This window comes from Salminus brasiliensis, chromosome 7 (genome assembly GCF_030463535.1).
Source record: "Salminus brasiliensis chromosome 7, fSalBra1.hap2, whole genome shotgun sequence".
Taxonomy (NCBI): Eukaryota; Metazoa; Chordata; class Actinopteri; order Characiformes; family Bryconidae; genus Salminus; species Salminus brasiliensis.
In genome coordinates, this window is record NC_132884.1 from 41,608,131 (window position 1) to 41,632,669 (window position 24,539).

The 24,539-nt window shown below is 43.5% G+C and overlaps 1 protein-coding gene across 1 annotated transcript in view; it reads left to right on the forward strand.

The window, feature by feature from the left end:
• The first annotated feature begins 5,042 nt into the window (after positions 1-5,042).
• The window catches only part of chl1b (cell adhesion molecule L1-like b), a 75,246-nt gene continuing 55,749 nt past the window's right edge, over positions 5,043-24,539 (forward strand). The window contains 6 exon segments of the mRNA XM_072684919.1: positions 5,043-5,184; positions 5,187-5,246; positions 19,126-19,173; positions 19,176-19,319; positions 20,490-20,507; positions 22,406-22,514. Of these exon segments, the coding sequence (XP_072541020.1) occupies positions 5,043-5,184; positions 5,187-5,246; positions 19,126-19,173; positions 19,176-19,319; positions 20,490-20,507; positions 22,406-22,514 (521 nt within the window).

The following is a 24,539-nucleotide window of genomic DNA, read 5'->3' on the forward strand; positions in this document are numbered from 1 at the left end:
AGGATTCTAACATATTTACTTCTGCATCTCAGTTTGGTCAACAATCTATACTGAGTTGAGCCTCTAAAACATTCATAAATGAGCTGAAGCTGAAATTGATATTAAATATTGTGAAAGCCGTTTAGTCTGTGGCTCCTCCCCTTCATTTTGTTTACTATTTATCAGTACACAGCTGCTACGTTATGTCTTTTTACAAACTATGTTTTGGATTTGATTGTCTGACTGGACACTGGATACTGAACTATAAAAACTTAAGGAAGATCATCTTCTAATACTTCAAATTAGATATGTAAGAGTTTAACTGCTAAGGCTTTTGCAGTTGAACAGAAGCGGAATTGATAAAATATGTATTTCTGCTTTAAAGGCTCATTTATACAAATATGGGCAAAAAAAAATGAAGAGTACGGACAGAAGCCTTTTTCCGTAGCTGTATGTATATTTTATATGTGTATTTAAGCTGAGCATGAATGAGCCTTAAGGAAACTGTGTATCTCTAAAACGGCAACGTTACAGAGAAGCCCCCTTCTTAGCTCTCAATGGATGTCAATGTAAAAAAATTAAAATAAATATACATATTTAAATATACATATTTCATATATATACATATTTCATATATATATATATATATATATATATATATATATATATATATATATATGAAGAATTTCTATTGGTCCATTTACCATAACGATCAACTGCCTGATTCACATTATGTCAAAAAGTGAAGAACAGCAAAAATGGAGATACAAGGTTTTGCCTGACAGTGACGATATATAGCAGCCGTCCATGTGGGCATGCTTTCGCACCACTGATATAGCCAAGTGATGTATAAAGAGAGTGTAGAGGTTGTTTACAGGGCTGTGAATGCCAGATCAAATGACTCTGATTGAAGCCGGGTTGCAGGAGAGCACCAGCTCACTGTGAATCACAGAGAACAGGGGGAGGGGGGACCAGGAGGGGGGTGGGGTGGGGGGGTTAAAGCGAGAAAGAGAAAAGAGCAAAAGAGAGGAGGGAAGGGGAGGGAAGGGAAGGGAAGTGGTCCCCTAGGCAGTACTAGAACAATGTCAGGTTTGTTAGGCCCGGCCGAGCTCCGGAGGGGCTGGCAGATTGCCCCTCTACCTTTCCCCACTTTCTAGTCTCTCCATCTCCTCTCGCTCTCCTCCGCCGCTCTCCGCCATAAGTGCTTGTGCAAAGTTCATAAGGCTTCCCTCTGTTTGTACGGCCCATAATGGCGGCTCCATCCTCCGAGCACTTAAAGGGAACGCGGTGGGCCCCGCTCTGGCACCGGATTGGCACTGCGTTGCTTTGAGTGTTCTCAGTGTCTGCTTTTGGCAATCTGCCCCCACTATCAAACGAGCCACAGTCTTCCTGCCAAAGCCCGTTCTCGTTCCTCCTTCAGCCGGACATGAATGGAGGACATGGACGTTTTGGAGCCGAGGACGTTTCGGGCATCAATTAAGACTTGTTTGTGTTATTGGGTTAAACGGGGATCAGTGGCTACTAAACTACGAGGTGAGTTTCCCAAACACGATCAATCTTAGTATATGTTACTAAATATTTATTGATATATTGATGAAGGTGATGAAGGAGGTGATGAAGCAGAAAAAACGGACGAGCGTAAGATTCTGAGACATTTGGACAAGAACCAAAGTGTCATGTTCTAGACAATGACTGGGTCAGAACATCTCCAAAACGGCAGGCAGGTCTTGAGGGGTGTTCCCGGTATGCAGTGGTCAGTACCTACCAAAAGTGGGCCAAAGTAGGACAACGAGTGAACCAGCGACAGGGGGCTGTACATCATGATGTGATCCATGGAGGTCCCACCTCACAACTTAAAGGACGTAAAGAACCTGCTGCTAATGTCTTGGGGTCAGATACCACAGTGTTTAAACATTTACATTCATGGCATTTAGCTGATGATCTTATCCAGAACAACTTACAAGGTTACTCATATTACAGAGGAGGGTCAGTGTAGTGTTAGGAGTCTTGCCCAAGGACTCTTATTGGTGTAGCACAACATAGTCACCCAGACCAGGAATCAAACCCCAGTCTCCCACGTGGTGTGGTAGCTCACTGGTTGGTAGTGGTGTTATCTGTTGCGCCACACCAACCACTTTGAAGAAAAATAAAAACGATTGTTACTATTTAAGTATCATTTTGTATTGGTTTGATTATTTATTACCTGCAGATCTTTTCCCCCATAAATTAGCGCCCCCTGGCTTTTAGGTGCAACTGCAGGAAAAAAAAAAAACATGTCAATAAGTACATTGTGAATAACAAACAGTTTGGGTTACTTGGGTTACTGCATTAGTAGTAATTTACTTACAGAGGTTTTGTGAAGCTCGTTAATTAATTAACGAACATCCTTATCAGGTAGTTAACGATGTACTTAGCAGTTCAGCGCTTTTGGATAAATTCCCAGAGCTGTTCTTTTTTTCTACAAGAGCGAGTCTGAAGGTACGTGAACAGGTTTTATTTACCAGGGCCTACAGTGTCTTATTCCAAAAGGGAATAACATTCATTAGAATTGTCCGTAAGTGATTTATAGCTTTGATCAGTCGCCGCGATCAGAGCATCTGTTTTCATGCAAAGCAAAACATTTGCATGGAAAAATACAGCAAGATCAGTCATGCGTTTCATATTACTAAAGGTAATTAGCCGCAGTCACAGAGGATAAAATTAATGGAACCTCAGAATGGCGACCGCGTTAATACATTCGTTATAATTGAATTCTAATTAAGAGTGTTTATGGTGCCTGTAAATGTAACAATATTCCGAGTAATTGATGGCACCTCCTGTGATCACACTTTACAAAGCTAACAAACACGATCTACCAAAAACTCTGGGCCACTAACGACCCCTTTGGTTTCTTCTGAGGCTGGCGTAGACAACCGCTGCCCTTAAAGGCCGTGTTTGAGGCTCGTTCTGTTCTTTAACGACCCGTATCAGCATAATTCAAGCATGACCCCCAGTCCCCTCCTCCCTGTTTCCAATTCCGCTCTCGTTCCCCCTCTCTCTCCGTTACACAGCGTGTCGTCCACCACGCATCATACATCATCCAGCTTCTTCTCCATCTCCACCACCCAACCCCCTCCTCTCCCCACTGTCATGGGAGAGGGCTGGGGGCTTTCTCTCTTGGCTTGTTACTAGCCTTCCTAGCCCTTTGCTGTAAGCCGAGTCTGCAGATTACGTGGGCTTCAAGGGTCCCGGTCCCATCTGTGCAGTGCTGGACCACTGTTGCTGCCCACCAACTGGTGGCAATTAGTGGAGTGTAAGCAGCCGCCTGCTTGAAGGCTGTGTTTGTGAGCGTGGTGGAGAACTGGGGCAGAGCGTTAGATTGTGTTCATTGCAACAGCGCTGGGTTTTATAGTACCAGACACCACATTAAGCACAAATGTGCATGAGCTCACAGCGACGCTATTACGTCTGTGCCCGACTGCAGTGCTCCACAGTTCCTCAGCGGTTCTTCTGCAGTGATTTACAGCTAGGCCTGGACTCCATCCTTCTGATTTAGTAATGTTTTCCAGTCATGGCTGAGTCAGTGGTTTAGTGCTTGTCTTACTGTATAGATTTTCGAATGCAGTTTGATTGCAATTTGTCGACTTCGGACGTTTTCCTTAGTTCTTAGTTCTTCTTCTGGTTTCACTGCTTTTCATTGAGGCGTTTTCTGCTTGCTACCTTTTTTTAACTGTGTAGAATGTTCCAGACCAGTCCAGTGTAGAAGAACCTTTCTCTAAATGACCATAATTCATAATTCACAGTGGAACCTAATTCCAGGTGGGTAACACCGCTATGAGTAAGTAAGTGAATCCCCTCCTGATCTCACAGTGAAAGTGTCTACATAAGGTCGTGTTCTCAGAGGAAAAGCGACCTCTAGCAATGAAAAAAATCTTAAACTACACCTTAACCTACACCTTAATCTACACCTATACCCAATCTTAATCTACACCATAATCTATACCTATACCCAGTCTTAATCTACACCTTAATCTACACCTAAACCCAATCTTAATCTACACCTTAATCTACGCCTATACCTAATCTTAACCTACCCTTATCCTACACCTTAATCTACACCTAAAACCAATCTTAATCTACACCTTCATTTACACCTTAATCTACACCTAAACGCAATCTTCATTTACACCTTAATCTACACCTAAACGCAATCTTCATTTACACCTTGATCTACACCTAAACCTAATCTTAAACTAACCTTAATCTACACCTTAATCTACACCTAAGCCTAATCTTAAACTACACCTTAATCTACACCTAAACCAAATCTTAACCTTAATTTTAACTACTACTACTGCTGCTGCGTTCTCTCTTCACTGGCTTCCTGTAGCTGCTGCCCAGGTCATCAGATTCAGACCCCTGACTCTGGCCTACAAAGCCAAGACTGGACCAGCTAGCCCCTCCGTACTTGATGGCGATGGTCAAAAAACTGATCAGTACCAAGAGCCCTTCCAGCTTCCAGTACAGCTCGGCTTGACCCGCCATTCTTTAAGATCCACAGAAGACAAGAACTTCCCCTGGGTGTCCGAACAGCAGAGTCCAACGCTCGCTGTCTTCAAACCCAGACTGAAGACCCTCCTCTTCTGAGAGGACTTAATGTGCAGAGACTAGAGTGTGTAGAGTGTTGGGGTCTCCAGACTGACTTCTGTATTTAGTAGAGTCTAAGATTAGAGGATCTTTTAGATTCTAGTCTCTACAAACTAGCTAAGGATCTTTTCTGAGTTGTAAGTCACTCTGGAGAAGAGTAAATTTAGATGAATGGTTTGAATGAACCATTTTTTAATGTCTACAGCAACTGGGATTGGCAGGATCTGTTTGGGTGGTGGATTACATGCAAAGAAATGCAAATGCAGGAAGCATAAACTTCCCTATCCAACATTCCTTTAGTGGTCTCTCTCTCTCTCTAGCTCTCTTTCTCTCTCTCTCTCTCTCTCTCTCTCTCTCTCTCTCTCTCTTTCCTGCCCGCCCAGTGAAGTGAATAGCCCTCACATCAGGCTTTGTGCGGCGTGATTGTCACTCGCTTAATGAGCTTCTTTGCCAGGCGAAAGGCTTTGGCAACATATGTCTCCCCTGTGCCTCCCATATGCAGCTCCGCGCACCATCGACACACAGACAGGCAGTTTCCAGGGTCCCTCTCGTCTCGCTCTCCTCCACACTGTCCTCTCTCCGGGTCTGGGAATGGGTATCCCGGAGGCACGAGGGAAGAGCGGAGAATGAAGTGAAGTCCTGTGAGTATTCAGGCTTCTGTTCTGTGGCTCAGGCTGAGCGTGTTTTCCAAAGGCTGCCTCAGGCTGGGGATTACTGTAGCGGTGCGAGTGGGTTTGGTGTCCGCACGTGCGTTATGGGCAGAGTTGGGGCAACTCGGGAAGGAGGTTAACCCTAGGCTGACTCTTGGAGGTTTGCGGGTGTTGCTGGTGATGATAAAAACGTGCTGTAATTGGGTGTTAATTACTTGTTACTTGTGGGTTGTTGAAAGCGGCAGAGGAATAAGTGTGGGAGGTGCAGATTTGAAGGTTAGTTTTGCACTTTTAAGTAGAAGAGATGATTTATTAGCATTTGAAATTGTTATAAAGTTACTGCTTTTGTCTCAGAAAGAAAGTAATATCCATGATATTCTCATATTGTCAGTGATTGACATCTAAGTAACAGGGGAAAAAGGTCAAAAGTGCAGACATGGACCAAGTAATAAGAAAATATTAATAGAGAATGTAAATGTTAATGTATTAAGTACATAAGTCATTGCTGTATAATTACATAATTATTACAACAGTAACTAAGCTCATTTTAAGCCTTTTTATTATCCATAACTAATGTGGATTACTCACTGCTGCTATAAAACTATGAAACAAGCTTAACAGTAAATGTGGTTCTTTGAGTAATGCCAAAAGCAGGTCCCAGAAAAGCCCCTGTCCTGCACATTTTAGTGGTTTCCGACTCCCTACCCTCAAACCATGAAGCATTTGTTAAGTAGCTGACTTGCTGCATCAGGTGTACTGGGAGCAGGGTAAACACTTACATGTGCAGGGCAGGGAGTCGTCCAGGGCCAGGGATGGGAACCACTGCCATAGAAGAACCAGTGATAGATTTCTAAAATTTCTAAGATCTAGATATGTGCAAGTGTAGAGGAACGTTAAACTTGTTAAAGAAACTTTACATTTACATGAAGTGAAGATCCTTTAGACATTAAAACGTTCTCCATGGTCACACATCTCTATAACAAACATGGTTTCCTTGTGGGATCCCTCAAAGAACCATTTGAAGCATTATTATTTCCTAACATGCTGCTTCTGTATCTCTCAGCTTGTCAACAAATGCATGTGTACAGCTGTCCACAAAGGGGTGCACAAAGTTTGATTTGTATTTATTGCAGTGGAGAAAAAGTGAATTTCATTCCCTACCTGTAGGGGGAGCCCATGAGCCCATGAGCAAAACATACTAACTCTTACATACACATGTGAACAAAAATATAGGGACACCTGCTTATCCTGCTTTTGCTGGAGTAACAGTGTTTCCTGCCCAGGGAAGAAGCCTTTTTACTAGATTTTGGAGAAGGATTGCTGTGAGGATTTGATTGCATTCAGCAACAGGAGCAGTTAGTGAGCTCAGGATGTTGGGTGTTCACAACTTTCCAAACTCATCCAAAAAATATTGAATGGAGCTCCATCCATCATCCCAGAGAACACAGCAGTTCCACTGCTCTACATCTTAATGCTGGGGGGCGGGGGGCTATAGGCTACAGAGAGTCCTATTCTATTAGCAGCACTTCTCTACAAGGATTTGGCAAGCTATGTGTGTGTGCATGTGCACATCTGTATCAGCAAAGTAGCTGAAAGCATTTATTAGAAGGGATGTCCACAAACATTTGGACATGCTGTTTAATGCTGCTTTGAGAGTTATGAAGCATGTATTCGCGTGTGTGCTTTTCCTCTTCGGATGGTGCGTCGTGTTCTTTGGTGCGACTGTGCGAAGGTACAGTTTGCTGGCTCGACAATGACAGTTGTCAGAAAGCTTCCTGTGATGCTGGACTCTCTCAGATACTGTGTCTGAAAACCAGATAAAAGATCAAGTGGTTCATGTAAACAGTGGAACGATGAAGAAGCGCAGAACATCCACTACAACCCACCAAACTTTTAAACACGCTGTCACAAAGAGTTCATCCAGATGTCACCCCTCATCAGCACAGGAAGTTCAAATAGGTATTTCACTGCAGGGGTGGACTGGGACGAAGACTACTCCAATTCTGGCTGTTCCAAATAACAAGGTGGCTGATCCTTTGCATCATTATGGAAGGTCCACATGGCTTGAGCCCAGAACTGACGTGCATAGAAGAAGTTTATGCTTTAAAACAGCCTATCGTCCACTTTCGGTGGTCCGAAAGTGTTATTACAAACCTCTATTAGCAGAGAATAGCCCCACCAGTTTGTATGGTGGAGCTGGGGACCCGCCGCTTTCCTCCAAGCATGTCAGCCACACGGCTGTGGAGCATCGGTGGCCACTTGAAAAGAGGTGGTGGCTGGCGTTGCTGAGTTGTCTCGAAGGAGACAAGTGTTAAGTCCTTACCATGCTAGTGTCGGGAGCATTGCTAGTGCTAGGGGGTGTGTTAATTGGCAGGTCCAAACATTGGACACTTTATTATACTAAACATTTGCTCATATGTTGGTCAGGACAGTTCATTTAAACATTTTTTTCCGTCTGGACGTACCGACAAAATCAAGCATGTTTAATAATATTACACGTCTTGTGACGTGGACATTGTGAATAATCAGCTCCATGGGTGACTTGTCTTGTCTTGCAAAATCATCTGTGAATAGTGACAGATTGTCTGGAGATGTGAGAGAGTGTCAGACTTCAGTCCTCGGGCATATGGTTCACATATGTCGCATCATATGGAAATTTAATTTTCAACTAAACTTTGTGAATTCCTTGGGTACTGCTTTCTGCCACCAGTCTTTTTGGACCTGATTACTTGTAGTGTGCTTGTAAACATCACCAGATTGTTGAGCAAAGGGAGCAGCATTTCTCTAATCAGTCAGAACTCAAGTAAACATGGCTGTTGTGATCTTCATATTTGTGATCTATAATAATATATTATACCATATACTGTATTTATGGTAGTACAATGAGGAACATGTGACCTACTTACCCTTGCGATTTGTACAGCAACTGATTGGTGCTCAATAGCACTGTAGGTTATGGACAAAGTTGTTGCTAGCTAACTCTGGCAAAGCACACCAACAAGACTCCTTGGGCAAGACTCCCAGCTGCACGCCTGTCTCCTGTAAATCACCCTGGATAAGAGCATCAATGCTCAGTAATCACATTCTCTCTTCTGCACTGCCCCCATCATTGTCCCCAACCTTACCAGTTACTCAATAACTGTAAAGGTCAGTCGATTTTGCAGCACTGCAGATAAAGAAGTGACATTTTGGTTGATATCATAACTAACCATTTACACACAAACAGCAGGACGTGCTGCCTACCGTCTAGACTATACACAACAAAACAGACCAGCCCACCAGAGATATTTCCAAGCTTCCCAAACTTACATTTTCATTTACTTTTAAGGCATTTAGCAGACGCTCTTCTCCAGAGCGATTTACAAAAGTGCTTTGTTATTTACCTAAAAAAAACCTCAGCTAGTTAGAATAGACTAATAATTTAAAGATACCTCTAAGGTTAGACTCTACTAAACACAAGTCAATAAGGAGACCACTCTGCTATTTGCCCAAGTACTCTCAGAAGAGGAGGGTCTTCAGTCTGGGTTTGAAGACTGCGAGTGTTGGACTCCCAGGGGAAGCTCGTTCCACCACTTCGGTGCAGGACAGAAAAAAGCCTGGACGCTCGTCTTCCGTGGATTTTGACGGGTTGAGTCGAGCCATACTTGAAGCTCGAAGGACTTCCCAATGGTCACAGGTGTCCCTCTCTGGAGATACCAGAACAGATGTGCAGGAAAAAAAAAATGCAGCTAGGTTCAATTCAGCACACTGATTCCCTACATCAGCACTGGGAAATCACAATTCCCCTCGTAGGTGCCAAACGTAAATTGGCTTTAGGCCTGACGGATGGGATGGATGGGATCAGTCAGATCTAGGACACAATTTCGCTCCATCTTTTTCCCGACAGCGGCCGAGTCGCATCCTGGGAGATTGCCAACATCTGTCAGATGAATGTAGCAAGGGCTCTGGCCTACCAGTTACCCCTTTGAGCTCGCTCCCAACACCCCCACCCTCTCAAACCCACTTCAAGCCACTATAGAACAGATCACAGCCTAATATGATTATTGTCCCAGGCATGCAGCTCTCTTCAGTGACTCAGAGACTTCAAAGACAGAAGGGATGGAGGACAAAAGTAGTGGAGAAAATCATTTCTTCCTTGGTGTTCACACACCCACACACACACATACACACACACACACTCACACACTCAGGCAAATCTCTTGCTCACATTTATAGTACCTGCAAATTTAACGTCACCCTTTTTCTCGCTTCTCTTGCGATTCTTCTCTTCTCTTCTCTTCTCTTCTCTTCTGTCTTTCACTTTCTACTTGATCCCACTGCATCTGTGATTGCTGAGACCTTGAACAGCTATCTCTTTCATTCCTCACTGCCTTTGCATGTGACCTCTGCTGTACAGGCAATTTATTATTTTCCCCGAGCGGTAATGCCACTTTTTTCCCAAGTTGACTTGAACAACACAGCTCTATAAAGTACAGTGAAGCTGATAGTGTTGATTCACCATTTCCCAGACTCTCGGCTCATGAATGGCGAACCTTTGAAAAGCAAAAGCGTTCCAGTCACACAGTGCAGTTTAGATGCCTGCTGTTCCTAAATGTTCTCAGCAAGCATCCACGTTTTAGAAAGATGAACATTGCCGCTGCTACTAATATGGCCCAGCAGAGAGTTAAGCGGCTTGTTAGGGAATGAGAAATTATGGTAGGTGTTTTTCTTCTGCTGTGAGGTATGATGAGGATGGGTGTGGTGGGTGGGGGGTGAGGGGAAAGCTTGACCCTTTGCTTTGGTAATGCCTGATCCATATCCAATAGACATAACCACTATCCCAATGCTTCATAGTTGGGGTGAGGTTCTGGTGTTGGTGCTGGTGTGTCTTCTAATTTTACATTGACAACCTTTGTCTCATGTGCAGGACAGGGGGTCCTCCAGTAGTAGTAAACAGCCAAGTTATTGAACTCCACTGCTCTAGACAGCAAAAGAAAAGCACCACATTGTTACACTCCACCCATCATGCTTGATAGTTGGGGTGAGGTTCTGGTGCTGGTGCTGTGTCTTCTAATTTTACATTGGCAACTTTTGTCTCATGCATTGATGGATCAGTGTTCCAGATTCTGTGGAAATCTGTGGAATTCCAGATTGTCTTAAGTAAAGGTTCTAGGAGAGCAATGGCTTTCTCCATGGTACTGATCACTACTCTGGTCCCATGTTTGTCTCATGGTACACTCCTAAAAATAAAGCTCCTAATGGTTCTTTGAGGGACGCCATAGAAGAACCACTCTTGGTTGTAATAGAGATGTGTGAGTGTGAAGAACCTTGAAAAGACCCCATACAGCTAAAGTAAAGGTTCTTTATTAATGAAAAGCTCTCAATTTAAAGATCTCTTTTACAAAAATGGCTCTTCATGGAACCAAAAGTTGTTCTTCAATGGCATCGCTCATAAATCCTTCTGTAGCACCTTTATTTTTTAGAGTGTAGGATAGTGGTTCTCAACACATCTCGACATTTTTGTTTTTTCACAAATCTAATCTTTATATGCCCTAAAAAGAGAGGACAAGGCGTACTCCAAAACCAGTAATTTGAATATTGAATACAGTCAGTATTGCACAAAGGGGGGAGGGGGGGGTGGATAAGGGGAAAGCTTGACCCTTTGCTTGGAGAACGCCTGATCCATAAAATCAAAAGAGAGCATTTTGCAGGTTACTGATTTGGGAAAAGCTCTGGACTTGATGGGGCTTTTAAATTGCGCTTTGCTGGAGGCCAGGGACCCGTCCATCTCCGTCACTGGTCAGTGCACTTTCACTGGGGTCATGAGGTCATTCGTCATCCTGTCACTTGGGAGCTGAGGTCAGGAACTCCACTGTTCATTTATTCCGGCTCAGGATGTATCCGTCAGCACCGTCGTCTATCTATCTCACCGCCTCTCTCTTGCATCCCCTCACCATCCACTCCATCCATCGCTCCATGTGCCTACCCCACTATATACCTCCATTGCTTTTCTCTGCTTTGTTCATCTCTGTGCAGTCTCCACCGCCCACTCCGGCACAATCCCGATCCCTCGCTCCACGCCTATTTAGAGCGGGTTCATGATCCACGCCCACGCTGTCCCATACCTCCTCCATCTTCATTCCGTCTAATTCAGCCTCTCCTCAGCAATCCCTCCACCCGCACCCGGCTATATTTAACAGGTTTATGACCTTCTCCTGATACATTCAGCTATTGATTACATACGTCATCCCGATAATACCCGCTTTTCCTATTCCTATTCCCACGCAATACCTTCGCTCACAGCTTCACCCACGCCCACGCCTTTCTTCACTTGCTAGCCACATTCCTCCACATACCTCCTTTCCCCAAATCCCATCCCTCATTCCTCGCCCATCCCCCGTTCCTCCACCTCCCTCCAACCCGCTCCATGCTCGGGCTCCTGCAGTATTAATGTCTTGGTAATTGAAGCGTTCCCACTCCGGCACGCGTGTGAAAAGGCGGCGTGAAACGGGGCCAAATTCTCAATTAGACGAGGTTATTATTTAATATCGCTCCCGTTTCCTAATCTCATTAGCTAGCCTTGTTTCTTGTTTTTTTTTTATTTCCACGACTGTTGAGTTTTAATAATAAATGAGCCATCTGTGTCTTAGTGCCTGTTGAAGCCAAAGCATGATTTTACAGTTAGCCTCTTGTTTGTTTTAGTCCCACTTGTCAGGGGTCGGAGCGAAGACGTTCTACGAGTAGCAGTAGCAATGACTGGAGCGCTCGAGCAGTCATGGTGAGCTCAGTAGGGGGGTTCAGATTCTCCTAGGCAGTACATCTTTACAACTGTAGATGCTTTAAAATTGATGAGAAGATGCTCTCTCCAAAATAATATTCATGTATAATCATGGAGCAATGGTGGCTCATAAACAGAGGCTTAAATGATGTGATTATATTAAAGCAGTGCGCTATAATCCACTGAACGCAGACGTCTACGAGCTCGAAATCCCATTAAGAAACTTACTCAGTTGAGACTTTATCTCATTTGGGTGAAAAAATAAACAAAACAAGTAATTTAATTGGCCGAGACAATGACATGCTATAATTAGTATAAACACAAGAAACTGAAGGAAGATTGCTAATTGGTCTTTAGTGCTATTAATCCTAGACATGTCTTAGTTATGTTGAAGAGATTAAATCAGAATCAGGGGCTTAATGCAGAGTGTGAGAGGAATAGAAACCTATCAAGACTCTCCACTCTGTAGAATATTCTAAGGCAGTCTGACAAGACCAGGATTGAGCTAATCTCATTAGCAGCCTGCATAGAAACCCAGAACTCCCCATCCAACAGGCGATTCAACACCATTCAACTAGTGCTGGGTGTAGGAGAGGCATCCACACAAAGTTAAATAGGATATATACAGTGCTCTGGGTTTTTTTCAATTGCCTGATTGGCTCTTCAGATGCAATCTCGTCTACAGTAATAGATGAAAACAACACGTATGAGACAGCAGGACGTTTGACAGAGCCTTGTCTGTTTTTGTCTTTGTGAAACAATTGGTTTAAACCAGTGGTTCCCACTCCCCACCCTGCCCGGAACAGGGTTTACCCTACTCCCAACCCAGCTAATCTGTTAAATAACAAGCTCTTCTAATGTTGAAGGTTGGGTGTCTGAGCAAGAAACCGCTAAAATGTGCAGGACAGGGGGTTCTCCAGGACCTCCAGGAGTTGGAACTCCGCTGATCTAGACAGCAAAAGATAGCACCACATTGTTACACTCCACCCATCATGCTTGATAGTTGGGGTGAGGTTCTGGTGTTGGTGCTGGTGTGTCTTCTAATTTTACATTGGCAATTTTCACTCGTGTTGATGGAGCAGTGTTCCAACGGTGCTGTGGAATTCCAGATTGTCTCAAGTAAAGGTTCTAGGAGAGCAATGGCTTTCTCCACAGTACTGATCACTACTCTGGTCCCATGTTTGTCTCATGGTACACTCCTAAAAATAAAGCTGCTACAAATGGTTCTTTGAGGGACGCCATAGAAGAACCACTCTTGGTTGTAATAGAGATGTGTGAGTGTGAAGAACCTTTAAAAGACCCCATACAGGTAAAGTAAAGGTTCTTTATCAATGAAAAGCTCTCAATTTAAAGATCTCTTTTACAAAAATGGCTCTTCATGGAACCAAAAGTGCTTCCTCTATGGCATCACTCATAAAATCTTTTGTAGCACCTTATTTTTTAGAGTGTAGGATAGTGGTTCTCAACCCCGGGTTGTGGAGTACTAACTACACGCATTTGACATTTAAATTTACACATCCGATCTTTACTAATTTGCAATCTCTAAAAAGAGAGGACAAGGCGTACTCCAAAAACTCAGTATTGCACAATGGAAATGCCCGCAGAACCTTGGCCCTCGCCCTAGTAGAGGCCTTTGTTGTGATTCTACAGTGAGCCCTTTACTGATTTTTGAAGAATGCCCACTCCTAGAAAGAACAGCCATGGTGCAGAATTTCCCCCATTTGTAAACTATCGGCCTGCCTGTTGACTGATGGAGGCTCAGGGTTTCAGAAATCCTTTTGTATTACAGAACCATGGGCCTCAACAACATTCCCTCTGAAATGTCTTTTGACCAGACTATGTTGCACAGAAGAAAAGGAGACCAGTGTTTTGCGTTGCTTCCGAAATGACGACAAAGAATGTCAACCCTCTATGATTGAACTGATTGGAACACTTGACTCCAATGGCCTTTCTTTCAAGAGGTCATTATCCTAGACGTTAACATGGTCTGTTTTTACTGACTTTTTTATGACTCAGATCATATTTCAGAAGCCATTACAAATAAAAACTAAGAATTTTGAGTCTTTAAGCTTTTTCTCACTTCAAATTGGAGACAACATTCAGTACCTGCTGGATATAACCTTTGGGACAGTCATACAGCAGCTTTGCCGAATGCAGGTGTTAAATAATGGAATAACTACAGCAGAAAGCAGAGAGCTTTGCTCTGTTGTCACATCAGGCTGTGTTCCTGATAAAAGGTGATCCCAGGATACTTTGCTTACTTGCACAGTCTAAGGGAAGAAGAATGGCAATGAGCACCAGCCCTGAGATGTTGAGGGATCCTTGTTGATCCGTGTTGAGAGTGGGCGTCTTGGGTTTCCTCTGAACCCACCACCAGTGAGCTGAGCTTCTAAGCAGTCACGTTGTGCCTCCGTCTATGTCACCTTAATTCCTCTGCTTTCCCACTCTGCTGATTTATAGTCATCCACAGGGCACATCCAAGAGAAGTGTAGGAGAGGAAGAGAGAGAGAGAAAGAGAGAGAGAGAGAGGATACCATCCATCAGCTGAAAAGCTCCGGATTCTCCTTGCCCCAGATTCCATCTTCCTCTCCTCCTCTTCTGGCACCTGCCTGAGACTGCTGTGCCTAGGCAGTGCCAGAACTTGCGTGGGTCAAAGGTCACCTTGGTCTTCCCACGCTGGGCAGCTTTTAACCTCCTGCCAGCTTCGGCAGGCTCGGGCGTAAGCCTCCGGCACTGAGCGAGAGGATTAGAGAACAGCCTGAGGTCCTTAAGTAGGCCTCAGTCCTCCTTTTATGAGCATTTGCTGAGCAGGAGGGCTGTTTCTGGATCAGTTCTGCTATTTAGCATTTATTAGTAAATTAAGAAGCGCTTGCTGATTCCAGGATGGGGCCCCTGTGTAAAGATACTGATCTTCATTGGGCCGTTGCCTCCTCCATACTGGAACGAGTCACAGGGTACTTAGCAGGGCTTGATTCAACTGATTCACAGACAGCAGCTCTACTACTTGAGAATGGACACTTGTCTGAACCTCCCATGTCCCTCGTGTCCAGATCCGTGGTTTACGAGCTGTCCACAGCCAGATGGTTGAGGTGTGGTGATGTTCAACAATAAGGAGAAGAGGCCAAATTCAATTCAAGTTCCGGAGCAGTTCAACTAGAGATGTAATCCATCTGAATGGCTTTGGATTGACCAAAATTCCCAGAGGTCAAACCCAGACCTATTTGCCTTGGATGGAGATTGCAAAATGCCTCTTCGACTTGCCAAATGGTCCCGCAGAGCACAATCCAATTAGAGCAGCATACCTTTTGATTCTAATCTGGGTACTACCACTAGCCACCATCTGTGTAAAAGAGAGGTGTTAGCACTTAAGGCAGGGTTTCAGGGTCTGAGGAGCATGCAAGAATCCATTGTGATTACAAGGGTGCAGATCCCAACCCCCTCCTTGTCTCTGGCTCTTCCACTGACATCACATAGGTCAGCCCTGGGGTCAGAGCAAGCAGCATCGACTCAACAAAAGCCCCTAGACAGAGTTAATACCATTATCAAGAAATGCAGGGTTGCGGAGCGGGGTTCATTTTCGTCTGGAAAATAAGAGGCCCCCACCAGAGAGATGAAGGGAATCGACTCCTTTTCGCACGCTGGTCAATTATTCAATTACATCTCCGTGCCCTGGTGTTTGACCTCTGGTGTTTCCTATTGGGTTTGTTAACTGGAAGAGCAGATTAAGTAGAGGAGAGGGACGGGTGCTGCAATACAAGACACACTGTGGCTGGAACGGCTGGTGGGGTTAAAGTGGAAAGCCGGTGGAGCATGGCTATCTTGTAGTGCTACAACCCCGTTGCTACACTCAAGAGCTTAGAACCCAGAAAGCTTCGCATACCAAATCCTTCTGTTTGGCTTTAATTAGGTTTGACTGATCCGAAGAAGTCATGTCTGTTTATATTTAACATTTCTGAGAACTTTATGGAAGGATGGAGATGTTTTGTGAGGACGGGCATTTTGAGCTCACAGTCTTCCTCCCTCTTTCTCTCTCTCTGACTTTGACTAATGATCTTTCTGTTGTCGTCAGTGCTTTTTTTGCTTTCGGATGTTTGACTAATTAGAGCCAAAAAGGAAGCAATCTAATGAGCTGGGTCACAGCCTCTATGAAGAGAGCTAATCAACAGATGCCCCGGAGATTCTGCAGGAAAGACTGCAGCAAACTATGAATGGAAGCTAATTAGATCTGATGACTGTGAGATCATGCTAACTCCTAACTTTGCTTCACTGTTGGTTATGTAAGCTAATTACAGCAGGTAGCATTGGTTAGCATGCCTTTTACACATTGCAACACTTTATCCACATGCTAATTTGACGAATTTATACTAAATCTTTAGTACAGATCGCTTAGTTAGCTTGTCTTCTTTGTGGGGTAAGAGGTGGTTCGGTGGTTATAGCACTGGGTTACTGATCATGTGGTTGTGGGTTTCATACCTAGGTCCACTGAGCTGCCACTGTTGCATAAGCCTTTCTGCTCCAGGGGTGTAGTAGCATGGCTGACCCTGGCTTTCTACGCTTGTACTGTAAAAGTCCCCTGATCAGCCATAACATTAGTACCAGCTAACCAAGCCAAGTGAAAAACATTGAATAGCTTTATCTACAGGGGTGGATCTATCAGGCAGCAAGTGAACAGAGAGTCAGTTTTTGAAGGTGATGGTGAAGGTGTGGAAGTAGAAAAAAATGGGCAAGAGTAAGAATCTGAGACACTTTGACAAGAACCAAACTGTGATGGTTAGACGACTGGGTCTTGTCCTGAACTGTCCAAAAGTGCTCCAGGGAGGTACAATCATTGAAATGGAACTGGAATCATGGACACCTGAGGCTTAGTGATGCTCATAGAGGCCCAGATTCCACAGGACACCTTCAGAGATCTTGTGGAGCCAATACCTTGAAAGATCAGATCTGTCATGGTGGCACCAATGGGACCTAATCAATATTGATCAGTGTATATAAGTCAATAATGACAGAATAATACCTCCTAATCTGTGATCTGACTCGTACAGGAGCTTCTTAAACGATGGCCTGGTCAAAAACTGGAGAAAAAGCTTGTATTTTGCCGGTCATTGCTCTAATGCAGCTAATTATAAATGTAAGCTAATTCGGGTATGTTCACACAGCAAGTGGCCCAAATCTGATTTTCTCAAAAAATCTAATTTGTTTTAAGGCATTTAACTGTGGTTCACTGACAGTTATGTAAGCTAATTGCATCAGTTAGCCCTTAGCCTTGTTTAGCATGCCTTTTGAAGGTTGCAGCATTCTAACAACTTGCTATGACCACAAAACACTGTAGCATTACCACAGACCTCAAATCTATGATCTAGGAAATCTAGGCGCTCACTGGAGAAAGAGCTTGTGTCCTGCCTGCCTTCGCCCTAATGCAGCAAACTATGAACGAAAGCTAATTAGCTCTGGTCACTGTGAGCTCATGCTAGCTCCTAACTTTGGCTCACTATTGTGTATTTAGGCTAAATGTGGAAGTTAGCATTAGTTAGCATGCCTTTTTTGAGGGGTAAGTGGTGGTTTAGTGGTGGTTTAGCACTGCATTGCCAATCACAGGGTTGTGGGTTTGATACCCAGGTCCACTAAGCTGACAATTAAGTCCCTTAACTCAAACTAGAACTAGCCAGTCCTGGTTTGTGGCCCTTAAATATGCTCCAACTCAGTCTTTCTGAGCTCGGACAGGTCCAATAAGCTGCCACTTAAGTCCCTTAACTCAAACTAGGACAAGCCGGTGCTCTAGACCGCCAGTCACCCAACCCGTATGTACTCTCCCCCGACACCGGGCAACCAGCGTGCCAGGGGAGAAGCGTTGCATACCCGGCTCCAACACACCAGCCTACAGGCAGTGACGGCCAGCACCGCAGCGAAGCGATCTACCCACCCTGCAGAGAGCAAGGCCAAATGTGCTCTCTGCCGATGGCTGGCAGCATGACCGGGATTCGATCCAGCGATCTCTGATCGTTGTGACAGCCCCTTAGCCTGCTGGACCAATCGGGGCTCTGACTCAGGCTTTCTCACCCGTACTGTACATGTATATAAGTATAATGACAATTAAGGCACTTTTTAATGCTTGCAACATTCAAACCACTTACTACCCCCATGCTAATTGTACAAATGCACACTACAGTATTATTCCAAAGCTCATAGATAATCTATGATCCGGCTTCTTAAATGATGCCCTGGTCAAAAGCGGTGCATTTTAGCTTTGTAACAACCCTCACTGAAGAAAGAGCTTGTATCCTGCCTGCCTTCACACAAGCCCTTTGCTGCCTGTCAGATAACGAAAGGTTACAGAAACTACTGAGCCTTCAGAGCGCTAGAACCAATCTAGAGAATGGGAAACACAAAGAAAAGACCTTCATGTCAGGAAAAAAAACTTGACATTTAGCCACGGCTCATTTCCAACAGAATTGGTACAGTAAGGTTCTGTGTACCTACTTGAATATTCAGGCAGCTGTGCACTGAAAGCAAGCGGCGTCGGCCTTATGCCTCTGTTCTCGCCATTGTATCCAGCTAATCAGAATCTGTCTCTGTTATTGTGCCATGAATTCATAATGCAGAATAATTTCTGCAGCATCTGCTGTGCATTATCATAGCCACAGGAGGCCCCTATTTATTTATTTTTATGCCTTTTTTCGTATTTTGCATTATGAAATGGAAGACAAGGAAAAAATACACGACTCACACTCGTTCCAACAACAAACAAATAAACAGAGATGCGATATCTGTCTCCGGGGGGCACAAATAGAAAGCTTTAATATGTAGATGCCCCTCCATTTGAGCAAAGAAGAGTGTGGGTAGGAACTGCTGATGCAGGTGTGCTCTGTTGGTGATAAATGGTGTGTGTGTGTGTCTATGTATGTGTGTGTTCCTGAGTGCTTACTGTGAGCATATGGTGTGTATGAGTGTGTGTAAGCACTGGGAGGGGGAACTGTCTGAGAATATGATGTAGGTGTGTGTGTGTGTGTATGCACCTAGACCTTTAGGATTATATGGTGCCAACTGAGTGTGAGCATCTGTCATGTGGGTGGTAACAGAAGTGTGTGTGTGTGTGTGTGTGTGTGTCTTGAACAGGTCACGAATCCCTTGTTACTGTTGGAGTGAGATGCACTGAGAGCTGGCCCACGCCAGGCTTTTCCTCCACTCAGCTCCGATGGTGTGGCCAGAGATGCGGTTACCGTGGAGACTGGGCGTAGCCCTGCTGTTGGGCGTGTTCCTCAATACTAGCTGTATTCAGTTCACCAATGCACTGGACATTCCACTAGAGGGTAAGTTATGACTCATAGCCAGCTCTCAATACCTATAGCTCTGTTCCCCAGCACTGTTTATATAACTACATGGCTTCTATGTTGTTATATTCTGTAGGATTTCTGTTTATGTACTGAATGTAACATATGGAAATGTACAAAATATGACATATATAGAGGTTATATATAAATATGCACTTAAGCCCATCATTTAACACAATCTCTCACAGCAGCGAGAGTTTTTTACTCCAGAAGCTCCAGATCTCATCAGAACAGATAAAGCAGGTGAACTTAAATCCAGTAAAAAGGAGAATCAAGAGCTTCTCATTCTGAAGAAAGAAAGTAGTGAGAGCTTGTCGGTGAGCTAGTCTAAAGAACAGAGCTCGGTTCCTCCAGGGTTCTCCTGGACGCCCCCCAGTCCAGCCAGCACAGCGTGGAGGATGTGTTCAACTCCATCAGCAGCAGCAGCAGCAGCAGCAGCAGCTCACCTGATTTACCATCATTAAGCCCTGATTTACCACCAAACCAGGTGTTGATCTGAGGAGAACTCTAAATAACACTAGACTCCATGAGGAGAACTTTGGAGATGTTCTAATGATGAACACAGTGATGGAGAACCACCACCACCACCCCTTTTTGTAGGATTGTTCATTTTAGTGCTTATTCTAATATTAACTGGCCAAGTAAGCAGCTTTTCATTATAATAGGGACTATAGTGGTGTGTGTGTATATATATATATATATATATATATATATATATATATATATATATATATATATATATATATATAATCTGAACTGTAGTCAGATTTAATGTGTACATTCATATGCAGGTTCCCTCGTGCTTTAAGCAGGTATAATTTATTACGCTGTTTAGTATCTTGCTGTTTCCTTGGAAACCACATCCAAGTGTTTTTTTTTTTTTCTTGGTATTAAATTATTCACAATTCAGTATATCTTTAGGGCTTCAGGAATATCATCTAGAGTGCAGTTCTGTTCTGGAGATACTCACTCCTAATTTTGATTAAGCCGATCCTGTCCCTAATTTATTATTTATCAGGAACTCTGTGGAGCATGTGCCTGTTTTCTGCTGCCTTCACTTGAATCTTCTGAATTCTGCATGTTTACCTGTTTGTTTGTTTGTTTGTTTGTGTCTCCCTGCTGCTGCTGCCCGGATCTTTTCGTTTCTAGTTTTAAGTCGCATAAACAGTAAGTTTGTAATATACTAGCACAGAGTTCAGATTTTGTGCCCATCACCATCCTCTCTTTTTTTAATCTCATGGCTGTCTGGCCAGCTGATCAATCACATGACCTTGTCCCACCTGGATCATCAGCCATTGGTTTTCTAATGCTGAGATTTGCTCATTCTGTCACTAGTGCATTCATTGATCTAGAGATTGATCCATCCCTCATGCGGCATCTGTGGTTGAGTGTTGTGTAACTGACATGGCTGGTCATGTGATTCATGGTTTGAGAGCTTGTAGCTGTATCCCCAGTGGCCCTTGTAGCTAATTTGTGCCACAAACTGCTTTTAAGTCCTGAAAATGGAGCCAGATGTGCTTAACGAGCATTTGATTTGATGCAAAAGGAGCTTTAAAGGCTGTTCTGAGTGATTACATTGTAATTGCTGTTGTTGGAATCTCCTGCCTAAAATAAATTAGCATTTAAAAAAACAAAAAGCATTGGGACACCTGCTGATTCATTATTTCTAATGAAATCAAGGGTGTTAAAAAGAGTTGATCTTGCTTTTGTTGGAGTAACTGTCTCTACTGTCAAGGGAAGTAGGCTTTCTACTAGAGTTTTAGGGTGAATTGCTGTGAGGATTTGATTGCATTCAGTGACAACAGAGTTAGTGAGGTCAGGATGTTGGATGATCATCCCCAACTCCCCAACTCATCCCAAAAATACTGGATGGAGCTCCACCACCATCATTCCTGAGAACACAGTTCTTCCACTGCTCCACAGCTCAATGCTGGAGGGCTTTATATACACCCCTCTAGCCCAAGCCTGGCATTATTAGGCAGCATGGTGCGAATAGGTTCATGTATATCTGCTTCAGAGAGTCCTATTCTATTGGCAGTACTTCTTCTCTACAGGGACTAGACAAGCTGTGTGTGTGTGAGCATTTGCACATCTGTGTCAGCAATGGGTGCAACTTAAAGTAGCTGAATGCATTCATTAGAAGAGGTGTTTGTCCACAAATGCTTGGACATTTAGTGGACATTTGTTGATATACTGTGCAAATGCCCTTATCACAGTAACCCTTTTGCAGAAGCAATCAGTGGTCATTGTTTTTAGGGACGGCGGAGTTCAGTTGTGCTGGTTCCTATAAGGTCCTATGAGTAGTAGCAGTCAATAGTGGTACATAAACTCCCAAAGCTCTGAAAACTCAGAGTGGTTATCCCTTGAATCCATTGATAGCTACTTTTAGGCCTCAAAAATGAGGTTAACTAGCCTTGCTATGTAGTGTTTTGTGGTTTAAGTGCTTGTAGCTCTATTATTGGTGGATCTTATAGCTCATTTCTGCTGAAAAACTACTTTTAAGTCCTAGAAATGGAGCCAGATGTGCCTAACAAGCATTTGATTGGATCCATAAGTAGCTTTTAATGAATATCCAGGGTGATTACATTGTATTTTTTGTTGTTGAACTCTCCTGGCTAAAAATAAACAAACATTTTCTCAAGAGTAGACACATGACATAAGATTACCGACCGACATTCGTTAATATATCATTGCCCTCATCCACAATCACTGATCATTAGACTCACTACACACTTCAGTCAGTAATCACCAGCGCACTGTTTACTTGACCTTAGGCCGTGGTTCAACCATTGATTATGATTACAGTCCGGCTGATGATTTTCCTCCAGCGTATGATTACGCTCACCATTCTGCGCAGACTGCCGAACTCCTTTCACCTGAGGACTGCAGAGAATTGCTGATTGAGAATCAGGGCCTAAGGTCACATTAGGTCCTCTTGGGAACCCACACATTACCATCCATGACCATTCATTAAAGCACACAAGTGTGCTATGTAGAACTCTGCTAGACCTCTGCTGTATAGTGATCTTCCACAGTGTGAGTGACTGTGTGGTGTCTTTACCCAGTTGAACAGCTGCCCTCCATAACGGAGCAGGCTCCAGCCTCTCTGATCGCCTTCCCCTTTGATGAAAGCTTTCCCGTGAAGTGTGAAGCCACAGGCAACCCTGAACCGGAGTAAGTACTCAACCTTCCAGCCCTATGTTCTCACACACACAAACACACACACACAAACACACACACACACATGCACACACACACACAATCAAGTTAAGGTTTATTTGTCACTTGCACAACATGTCAGTTCATGAATGTCCTGACCAATCATTTTACAGCAGGATAACACTAATGTACAGAAATATATATATATAGTACTAAGTAAGCAGAAATATAGCAAATATACTTAAATATAGAAAATATATAGTACTAAATACACAGAAATATAGCAAATATACTTAAATATAGAAAATATATAGTACTAAATACACCGAAATATAGCAAATATACCTAAATATAGAAATTATATAGTACTAAATACGGAGAAATATAGAAAATATACTTAAATATAGAAAATATGTAGTACTAAATACATATAAACATAGTAAATAAACAAACAAAATAGTAAACAGTAATAGTAAATAGTAAATATATAAAACTATATATAGTACATGTACTGAGATATAGTTAATATACAGACCTACTGTACATACAGTAAATGAAATATACATAACTAAATATAGTAAATACACAGAAATATAGTAAATAAACAGAGATATAGAAAATATATAGAATTAAATATAGTAAATATGTAGAACTAAATACACAAAAATATAGTACATATTCAGAAATCTAGTAAATATACTGAGATATAGTAAATATACAGAGCTATGTAAAGTAAGTACAGAGAAATATTGTAGATATGCAGAATGTTCTAAATATCCTGAATCAGGAGGAGATAAGCAGGTTTATGAATACGGCAGCAGTTGTTTTACATGGTAACAACCAACTTGTGATGGTGCAATTAAAAAGATATACAGAATATGGAGGGAATTTACCCACACACTTTCACAAACACACACTTACACACATACAAGTACACATGCACTCACACATGCATTCAAAGACCCAGCATCCTCTTCAGCATTTCAAAGCTTCATCTGAGTATTTGAAGTCATCTGAGAGATCCCCACCCTAATTGTGAAACTCTTGTCAGCATACAGATTGCTGTCTGTTGCACATTTTAAAAGGAAGTCAGGTTGATGGTATTTGGCCTTATGAGGAAGTGTAGCAGTAACCAAGGTCACATAGTTAAACGTAAGCTTACTGTAGCAACCTGGTATTAATTAACAGTGATTTCTTAGGATTGAAGTATGTTGGGAATCATTATGCCAGGAAGCATTGGCCTCTTTTCCACTGCAGGGCCAAATGATTACCAATCATTTAATGTTGGACAGGCCCAGTAGCAGGACCTCGCTAATGCTGTGGTTGCAATGTTGGACAGGCCCAGTAGCAGAACCATGCTAATGCTGTGGTTGCAGTGTTGGACAGGCCCAGTAGCAGAACCATGCTAATGCTGTGGTTGCAGTGTTGGACAGGCCCAGTAGCAGAACCATGCTAATGCTGTGGTTGCAATGTTGGTCAGGCCAGGTAGCAGGACCACGCTAATGCTGTGGTTGCCTTGTTGGACAGGCCCAGTAGCAGAACCATGCTAATGCTGCGGTTGCAGTGTTGGACAGGCCCAGTAGCAGGACCTCGCTAATGCTGCGGTTGCAGTGTTGGACAGGCCCAGTAGCAGAACCATGCTAATGCTGTGGTTGCAGTGTTGGACAGGCCCAGTAGCAGGACCTCGCTAATGCTGCGGTTGCAGTGTTGGACAGGCCCAGTAGCAGAACCATGCTAATGCTGTGGTTGCAGTGTTGGACAGGCCCAGTAGCAGAATCATGCTAATGCTGTGGTTGCCTTGTTGGACAGGCCCAGTAGCAGAACCATGCTAATGCTGTGGTTGCAATGTTGGACAGGCCGGGTAGCAGGACCACACTAATGCTGCGATAGCAATGTTGGACAGGCCCAGTAGCAGGACCATGCTAATGCTGCGGTTGCAGTGTTGGACAGGCCCAGTAGCAGAACCATGCTAATGCTGTGGTTGCAGTGTTGGACAGGCCCAGTAGCAGAACCATGCTAATGCTGTGGTTGCAGTGTTGG